This window comes from Natrix helvetica (assembly GCF_964273705.1).
Source record: "Natrix helvetica genome assembly, chromosome: 14".
Lineage (NCBI taxonomy): Eukaryota > Metazoa > Chordata > Lepidosauria > Squamata > Natricidae > Natrix > Natrix helvetica.
In genome coordinates, this window is record NC_138564.1 from 12,482,443 (window position 1) to 12,491,941 (window position 9,499).

At 47.1% G+C, this 9,499-nt stretch overlaps 1 protein-coding gene across 1 annotated transcript; it reads right to left on the reverse strand.

Moving 5' to 3' along the window:
• Positions 1-213: 213 nt before the first annotated feature.
• On the reverse strand, positions 214-7,895 carry TMED2 (transmembrane p24 trafficking protein 2). Its single transcript, XM_081966604.1, has 4 exons — positions 7,609-7,895; positions 4,994-5,186; positions 1,857-1,964; positions 214-881 (listed from the first exon to the last, which is right to left on the reverse strand). Exons 1-4 carry the CDS (start codon positions 7,786-7,788, stop codon positions 757-759), a joined length of 606 nt encoding a protein of 201 aa, XP_081822730.1. The 5' UTR covers positions 7,789-7,895; the 3' UTR covers positions 214-756.
• Positions 7,896-9,499: the final 1,604 nt, after the last annotated feature.

Here is a 9,499-nt window from a genome sequence, read left to right on the forward strand (position 1 = left end):
TTAGCCAAATCCCCAACTACCAGCTCCTGGGTTTGAAGACCATCCTTGTTTCTCTAACTTAAATCTCAAGGAACAAATCGGTGGAACCACCATAAAAATATTGGGGTTTTTACAGAAGACACTTAAGCATAACTTAACTGCACCCATTCCTAGTTTGTGTGAATAGTACCACGTTCATTTCTTCATCGGCGTAGTGCCTTTTTTGGGGGTGGGGTGGGGGAAGCCCTGCTAGGATTGGGGTACACCATAACTGTTTAGTGAACGTAGAGAGGAAACCCACTAGTTGAGTTAGAGTATCTTCCCCACGGGTCTGTACGTTATTATCAAAAAGCCCTGTACCATTTCAAAGACAAAATGTCAGCAATTTGCTGCAAAAAAACACCTCCCAGAGAAACCTAAAGAAAGAGAGAGGGGGAAAAAAACCCCAGAACTAAGATGAGCAAGGGTACTGTTTTTCCAACTAACGACTGTCGTTTTGGTTCAACTCATTTTGGCTTCTGAGAAACAAAATCGTCCAATTTCAGAAATATAACTCACAAGGTTATCGCCTCATATCAAAACAAAAACAACAACAAAAAAACCCCAAAGAAACCCAGAATTAAGCTAAGAAGACATTAAACTTAAAAAGTTTTATAGTTCAGGATGCAAGGGGGGTGGGGGAGGGGAATAAAGAAAACTATGTGATTTTTTTGCAACGAAGTTGTTTGGTAAAAGAGTCTGGGATCACCAGAATGGGGGCTGGGAGCCATAGTTTGATTAAACCACTCTCCGGACTTCAAAAAACCTCTTCAGGTAGTAGATCTGTCCCAGTGTCATTGCAACTAGTACGAGGGCTTCGAAGAACGACCAGAGGACCACTCTGCTATTTGTGTTGTTGTTAACTGGAGAAGAAACCAAGAAGAAAAGTCACAATTAGCATGGGAAAACTACGCATCCAGAACTGAGTAACTTCAACTGGCAACTGGCAGTTGGAACAGAGTTCTTTTCAGGTAAGGAGGGGGAGTAGAACTCCTTAGCATCAGAACATGTTAATTACTGTATAAGAATTATTAATGATGTGATGGTCATTTAAAAAAACCCTTTCTTAGCGAGCACCTAGAAGCCAAGAGGAACATACGTGCCAAATTTCAAGTTTGTAGGCTTTACAATTTTGGAGATTTCGTGATGAGTGAGTGGTATTTGGCCTTTAAATATGGAAGAATAAATATAGAAGGCAGCAAACAGATCTAATACTTCCTCCTCCTCCTCCTCCTCCTTTCCCCATAACAACAATCCTGTGAGGTGGGCTGGGCTGAGAGAAAGAGACTAGACCAAAGTCACCCATCTGGCTTTTTCATAGCTAAGGTGGAACTACACCTCATCGTCTCCTAGTGATTAGCCGAAAGTCACCCAGCGGGCTTCATAACTAAGGTGAGACTAGAACTCACCATCTCCTAGTGATTGACCCAAAGTCATCCTGTCAACTTTCAGGTGTGAAGCAGGACTAGAGGTCCCCATTTCCTGGTTCCTAGCACTTTAAGCATTACACTAAACTTAAGTAGCTTAAGCCTTTCTGTTGCTGTGGTTAATCAAACCCCACATTGACCACGCCCATTCACTGCAACTACCCAGTCTCCTCCTCCTCTTCTCCCCCCCACCCCGCCCCCTGTTTCAGAAAAACCACTTCCCTCCTCCTCCTGTCCGTTGCAAGATCAGGTTCCTTCTCTTTTCCTCTTCTGCCAGCCTGCTCACTCACCTGTGTGAAATGCCGTTGTTGCCAAGGGATAACAGAACAATCGTTGAATACAAAAACGGACAGGAGGAAGAAAGACACCCCACTAAAAAAGGACACAGAACCGCACGCCGAGGTTACTTACTCTCTCGATGTACTCTTTCGCGAACTTCCATGTATTCCTGTTCGTGTTTGACGGCTGTCATGGCCACTGCTAATTCGTTAATCATCTCTTCTAGCTTGTTCTGGTGAGCTGCAGAAGAATTACACAACTTCACACTTGCGCCACAGGTAACGACAACCCAGCTGCAATTGTGAAGCCATCCGACATGTCCACGGCCAGCGAAGTATATGAGCACAGAACTTCTTAAAATAAAGCCCAAAGCATGCTAGTTAAATCATTCATTTTAACTCCCATCTAAACTGTACACGGTCCAAGGAGGGCAGCTGTTAAAGAGACAGAAACACCATTCCAAAGAGTCTCTCCCCCACCCCCCACTCGCGCAAAAACCCTTACCTCTGTCATTTCAGGTGCTGGCACGGATTAATTTTCCATGTCGTGTTACCAAAGAAAGGAGGAATAATTCCCAGTTGGGAAAAAAACCAGATCATACCGTAAAAGAGGAACCACCAAACTTACAGGAAGAACATCGAGGCCAAGACAATTGTGCAGGCAAAGAGGCACAGGGGCGTTATTAGTAGAATTGGTTTTTATGGTGACTTCGAAACATGCTAACACTCACAGGCGGGTGTTTCACAGCTCAACTGCCGCTCCGGCAGAACACATTCCAATTGTGCTCTCAACTCAACACTTCCCTTATTGTAGGGCACTCGGTTAAAGAACACCACAAAGCCAGTGCGGAATTATTGAGTTTGGAAAAGAGACCTGACCTTCTGTCTGATCTGATCCATTGTAGGAAATCCAGAGCACAAGCAACGGGATGAAAGCGGGGAGGCAACGATAATAAAAGAACCATGAAAGGAGGGAGGGTGGGGGGAATCTTTTGGCATAGGATTCTGAATGTTGTAGCCCGCCAGCAGCCAGCAGAGCTGGTGAAAGACTCAAGACAGTGAGGAGGTTGGGGAGGAACCTGGGCCAGTCCTGGAGTCTGGGGAAGGCTCTGAGGAGGGCTCTGCGTCGGAGGCAGAGAGGGGGCCCAGGCCGTCTGACAGTTATCAGCTGCCTTCGGAGTCAGACATCAGTGAGGCAGAAGAACAGCTGGAGCCTGTTCCCCATGTGAGCTGCCAGGAGAAAGGAACAGCTAAGGAACAAGGGCCAACTCTGGAGTAAAGACACAGGTGGACGGTGAATGGCCCCTCCCATAGGGTATAAAAGAGGAGCAAAAGGGGAGTGGAGTTTGCAGGAGACAACTAGTTCAATTCATGAGGGTGAAGATCTGTTCCTGATTTCTTGCCGCTAAAGCTTTGTTTGGAAGATATCGGCCTGGCAGCTCTCCAAGACCGATAAAGGTCTGAAGTTGTGAAATCTCTTGAAAGACTTTGCTGGAGAGGAATTCACTTTAAACTAAACAAAAGTTTTTTTTTATCAGGACGAGGAGTCGGCTTTGTGCTTTTGGGGAAGCCTAGGTGAGAATACCGAAGACCTTGCAACCCGTCCGTCTCCAATCCTGAAGATAGCAGGAAGCAAGGAAAAGAGAACGAGGTATTTTAAAACGGAAGGTGAAGATTGCGGCGTGAACAGAAAAGGGAGCGTTAAAATGGAAGATGGGCAAAGCAGCCTCATATAGATTGTTGGGGGAAAGAGGCTGACTCTGTAAACCGCTTAGAGAGGGCTGTAAAAGCACTGTAAAGCGGTATATAAGTCTAAGTGCTATTGCTAAGTGCTATCTTGTTTTTTAGTCCAAGGAAGGCTCTGGAGCTGCATTGGAGAACAAAGATCTATTTGTTTTGAGACGAAAGGGATAACAATCTTGAAGTGTTTCTTTGGCATATAACACTCAGGCCTTTCTATCTGAGCACCGACAACCCCGGAGTCATCAATATGTTAGCAAGGAGCCTCTTATCCCATCACACAAAGCTCTGTAATGCTGTTAACAGATTAGGAGAAGCAAAATCAAGAGGGATTAACAGACTTTCTTCAGAGAAGAACACCTACCATCCCAGGTATCTCCACCACCTAAGGAAAAGCAAAAGAGGTGAGCAGGAGGGAGAGTCAAAAGGAAAGAAGCTAACCCACCCCCACCCCACCCAACAACGGGGACAATTTTAGCACAGCCCTCTTTCCAACAGACTTTAAAACAGGAGTTGCCAACTCTTAGGACCGGCCGTCCCACTGGGTTAACAGCTTCCCCAAAAAGGAAAGTTTTTTGTGAGGAACATCGCAGGAGGGGCTCCATCGTGTTCTCCGGGAATCAAATACAGATGATAGTCTATACATGATAGGGGAATGAGGACGTGCTTTGCCTCGGGGTGGAGCAAAAGGGTTGCATTTTCCCATTTTCAAATCACAATTCTCTGATCAAGAAGCAGAGAGAGAGAGAGAGAGAGAGAGAGAGAGAGAGAGAGAGAGAGAGAGAGAGAGAGAGAGAGAGAGAGAGAGAGAGAGAGAGAGAGAGAGAGAGAGAGAGAAGAAAGAAAGCGGGAAGGAAGGAAAAAGAAAGAGGGAAAAAGAAAAGAAGGCATGGAGTTGGCAACCACAGAATAGTCTGTGGGAAGGAAGACTGGGAATCTAAGAGATAAGAAAGAATAGAGTAGTAGAGAATGAGTAAATAGAAGAAAGGGCTATTCACTCGTATAAACTAGGGGGAAAAAGTCTATCAAGGACTGTGTAAGAGATAGGAAAGAGCTGGCCAAGCACATCCATACAAACAGCAGCATGAAGGCCACACAGAGAGATAAAAGACCACGGGACACAAAACTTCAGCCACTAGCCCGATGTTCAGAACCATGTTTCGGTGTGGCACCCCCTTCCTATATACCCGCTCATCCTATCTGGAGTTTTGAAGAGAGACGAAACCTGACACGCCTAGACACGAAAGGATGTTGGGATGGCAAGGTCTGCGGGAAATGCACAAAAGTGAAATACAAACAAGATCCACCACGTTGGGAGACCGCCCCGCAGTTACTCGGGATGTTCAAATCGGAAATCATTTTCCTTGGAAAAATCCCATTCTGGTTACCAAGAGACGTGGTGATGCTGTTCTCGCAACATTTCAAACCCCAAAAGAGAACAGGCTTAGAATTTACGAAACACATAATACCGGGGGGAGGGGGGGGGTAAAGGTGGCAAGCAGGTAAATGTGTGGGAGCGTCCGGTCTCACCTTCTGTCTCCATGTCCTGTCCCTTAGGAGCTTCCCCAATGTCGATAGTGAACATCACTATCTTCGGAGTCATGGTGGACATTTTGTTGCTGAAGCAGAACTTATACGTTCCGTCCATGTGAGCTGCGAAGGTGTATTTCCCACTGGATTCTCTGTCCCCTTTGTGGATGCCCTTGTTATCGGGGCCTGTGATCTGAAAGTCAGGAGGAAGGAGGAAGGGTTATTCTTCAACGCACCCAAAGCAAAATAGAAGCTCCTTGTGGAACTCGTGTGCGAAACATGGCAAATAATAACAATACATATTTCAACGATTTGAGTTCAGAGAGAGCCAATAAGGCAGTGGCGAAGGTAGTTTGCTTAGAACCCTGTGCCTTTTATCGTCTCTCCAAGCATGCAAACTGCCTGAGTGGCTTTGGGTCAACAACTTGCCTCACAAGGTTGTTGTCATAGGAAAACTAGAGGTAGGAACATGAAGTATATAGGTAAAGGTTCTTCTCGCATATATGTGCTAGTCGTTCCTGACTCTAGGGGGCGGTACTCATCTCTGTTTCAAAGCCCAAGAGCCAGCGCTGTCCGAAGATGTCTCCATGGTCATGTGGCCAGCATGATTCAACACCGAAGGCGCACGGAACACTGTTCTCTTCCCACCAAAGGTGGTTCCTATTTTTCTACTTGCATTTTTTACGGGCTTTTGAACGGCTAGGTTGGCAGAAGCTGGGAGAAGTCACGGGAGCTCACTCCATTACGCGGCGCTAGGGATTCGAACCGCTGACATTTCTGATGGACAAGCTCAGCGTCTTAGCCACTGAGCCACTGTGTCCTTACTGAGGTTATGTACGCTGCCTTAAATTGACCGGGGGGAAAAAGGCAGAATAAAAACATAAATTATAAGCAATCCAGCAGATGGCATTCAATACTGCTCAGAGATGAAATTCCAAAATGAATTTCAGGGTATCAAAATGTGGTATTGTTCTTACTGGATCTTATCAAATTCTAATCAGGAATCTAGTTTCCACAGTAGCCAACCAGGAGTGTTAGAACACAACTCACAAGAAAACTTTATTACAGCAAACAGACTTAGGAGCAATTGGAATAATTATCTACACTAAAAGAGAACATTACCACGATCCCTCACAACTGTGTGTCATTGTTTTGTGTTACTTTAACCAGGAAACGCTGCAACTCTACACCTGTCCTAACTGATCATTGATTTTCCAGGTAGCTCCAAAGAACAATTATTTATATATTTTTTAGAAAGTTCAACAAGCTCATACAGGGCCACTGCTATTGTTCAATCTTTTCTAAACACACACACACACCCAACAAAGCTAACCACAGATGATCCTCCCAGAGTTGATCACACAAAACCAACAACGGCGACCTTTTTTTTGGTTATAAATTCAAAAGTTCTGCTAAGAAACGACAAATAGTATTTGTCGAATTATTTGATGAATTATTCTTTGCTTGCCCGCAATGTGTGCCTGCCTGGTGACACCTCATCCTTCCTTCCTTCCTCACACACAATTATTTCTAACCCATTTTTGTGGTTGTTCTCAGGCCTTCTGCTCTTCACCACTACATCCAAGTAATGGATACTACCAGTAGCAAGTTACGGGTGGTTCTCGACTTTTGTTTAGCGACCATTCCAAGTTAAGATGGCACTGAGGAAAGGGACTCGTAACTGTTTTTTCACACTTTTGACCATTGCAGCATTCCCCAGTGTCACAGGATCAAAATACAAGACACTTGCCAACTGGTTTCGTATTTATGACGGTTGCAGCATCCTGGAGTTACGTGATCCCCTTCTGAAGCAAAGTCGATGGGGAAGCCGGGTTCACTTAACAACCAAGTTATTTAACTTACTTAACAGCTGCAGCGATTCCCTTAACAACTGCGGCAAGGAAGATCGTAAAATGGGGGCAAAGCTCGCTTAACAACTGTCTCGCTTAACAACTGTTCTTGCTTAGCAGTGGAAATTTGAGGCCCAATTCTGGTCATAAGTCGAGGACCACCTGTGCAAATGCATGTGGCTCTCCTCCCAGAGCTTCCCTTTCTCAGAAGCCAGGAAAAGATTTCTGGTCTCGTATTTATGACGGTTGCAGCCTCCCGGAGTTCCGTGATCCCCTTCTGAGAAGCAAAGTCAATGGGGAAGCCGGGTTCACTTAACAACCGCAACCAGGATGATCATAAAAAGAGGCAAAGCTCACTTAACAACTGTCTTGCTTAGTAATGGGAAGGCCAATTCTGGTCATAAGTCGAGGACCACCTGTGTAAACGCATTAGATGTACATGCGGCTCCACTCTCAGCTTCCCTTCCTCAGAAGCCCCCAAAACTGTCACCGCCTGAGCAGCTCCACCGCCTCTTTTAAGCAGCCCGGAGTAGAACCTCCAGCTGACAAAGTAGTCTACCCCACTCCCCCCCCAAAAAAACCCATTTTCCCCTCCTAAACGTGGGTCGGGGCGAAGATAAAGCTCCTCTAAACCTCCCAGCTTGCCAAGGCGCAGAGGCTGGCACTCTGCACACGCTCAGAGGCACCCTGGCCTTCCCACAAGCCCGCAGCCCGATTTCCCCCCACACACACACACACACAGCCCGCCCGCCCTCCGGGACTCGCCTCTACGTCGATGTCGAGGAAGCCTCCCTCGGCCACCTCGAAGATGAGCCCCATCTTGGTGCCGGAGGGGACCCGCTCGAGGAAGCACTCCTCGGCGTGCGCGTCGATGCTGACGAAGTAGCCGGCCGCCGGGGCCCAGAGCGCAGCCAACAGCGCCAGCACGGCCCGCACCGGCGACATGGCAGGCGGGGAGCGAGGCGGGCCACGCGACGGACGGAGAGCGAGGACGAGGCGAGCCGGGCCGCGAACAGGCGGGCAACGGAGAGAAGGGGGCGCCGCTTCCGGCCAAGGCCACGCCCCTTCCGGTGAACGGGGCCGCTCCTCATAGGCCCGAGACGTCCTCGATGCCACGTACCGTCTGGGACGCAGCGGCGCTGGGCTGGGAAGGGGAGGGCGGCAAGAGGGGCGGGGCCGGGAGAGGGAGGCGAACGCTGATTGGAGGAAGAGAACTGGACGAGGGCGGGAAGAGAGAGAGAGAGAGAGAGAGAGAGATATGGGTGGAGTAGTTAAGGACGGTAGCCGCGCGAGGCCAATCGGCGCATCTCGAGACGGGGTGAAGGTGGGGTGGAAAATGACTCCTGCGACGGCGGCTCGGAAGAGACATTTCCAACCAAAAGGAGTTTTGCTTGCTGGAAAGCGGGTTTATTGTAAGGCAAGTTTTTCAACAAGCAGGCGCTTCAGAGAGGATGGACTACAAACCCCATTATCCCCGCCTCTCCACCGGTCGTGGCTCTGGGCGTCCTGCGGAGTTTTCGCCTAACCCGTCCGCATGCTTGGGGGCTCTCTGGGAGTCTCTTGGACTCCAAACCCCATCATTCTGTGTGGGTGTGTGGATGATGGGCCTTGGAGTCCACCGTGCTTTGAAGACCGGCATTGCATTTATTTGATGAGGTCGATACTCCCTGAAAAATAATAATAATAATAATGGTGATTGGATAATGGGTGTCAGGCCAGGTAGTCCTCCTTTAGCGACTGCCCCGTTTAGAGACCCAAGGAAAGCTGGAGGGAGAATTGTCAGCGCAGTCAGCATTTCATCTGCCAGCGGCTTCGCTTAACGACCACCAGCCTATTCCCCGTTGCGGTCGCTAAACAAAAGACGACCTGTATCCTAAAAGAGGGTGCCTTCTCTTGGCCAGGCTCTTTCTGCCCGCTTTATGACATATTCATAGGGATGCTGCATTGGTTGTAAGTGCGAGGACCTGTCCTAAATCACTTAATTGGGCTCCTGCTTCCTGGGTTCGGGAGTCGGTGTCAGATTCTTTCCTTTCATTCAATTTCCCTTCCAAATTCCGTAACCCAGACAAAGACCAATTTTTGCACTTTAGGTGACTTGCAGCGCCTCTTCAAACATTCACCTCGATATGAATAATCCTAAAAACTTCCAAAACACCCAGAAAAAGAAATCGAGGAATATATACCCATTCAAGCAATAAATGCCCAGGGATTTGAGCTTTATCCAGACCGCTGTAAGGTGAAAACACCTTACAATCCAATGTAGATTCTCAGTCATCCAAGTCAAAGGTGCCATTTCCAAAAGACAACTGGAGTTTTTTTGGTTTTCTTGAAAACGTTTTGCTTCTCATCCAAGAAGCTTCTTCAGAACGGAAGGAGGAAGAAACCCCCCCCCCCAAAAAAAAAATTCACCTGCCTTTGGAAAAACACCTTTGGGACTTAACAATCCAAGCTTTCCAGGTTGTCATTAATGAAGTCTATTTCAAAATATTTAATATTACTACTATACAGAAAGTCCTTTCTTTTTGTATTAAATATTAAATATTCTATTTAATAGCTAGAGAGAGAGACCCTATATTTATCTATCTATCTGTCTATCCACACACACACACATATATTTAACAATATCTATATTTATATATATCTACACACAAATCAA

What these genes read in the sequence shown, in the direction of transcription:
- TMED2 (XM_081966604.1), bottom strand. Translation starts at nt 7,788, where the DNA reads ATGTCGCCGGTGCGGGCCGTGCTGGCGCTGTTGGCTGCGCTCTGGGCC. An exon ending in ACAGGACATGGAGACAGAAG is followed by an intron (nt 1,965 to 4,993) that starts GTGAGACCGGAC and finishes ATTCTTCTGCAG; the next exon opens with CTCACCAGAACAAGCTAGAA. An exon ending in CGAAAGAGTACATCGAGAGA is followed by an intron (nt 882 to 1,856) that starts GTAAGTAACCTC and finishes TTTCTTCTCCAG; the next exon opens with TTAACAACAACACAAATAGC.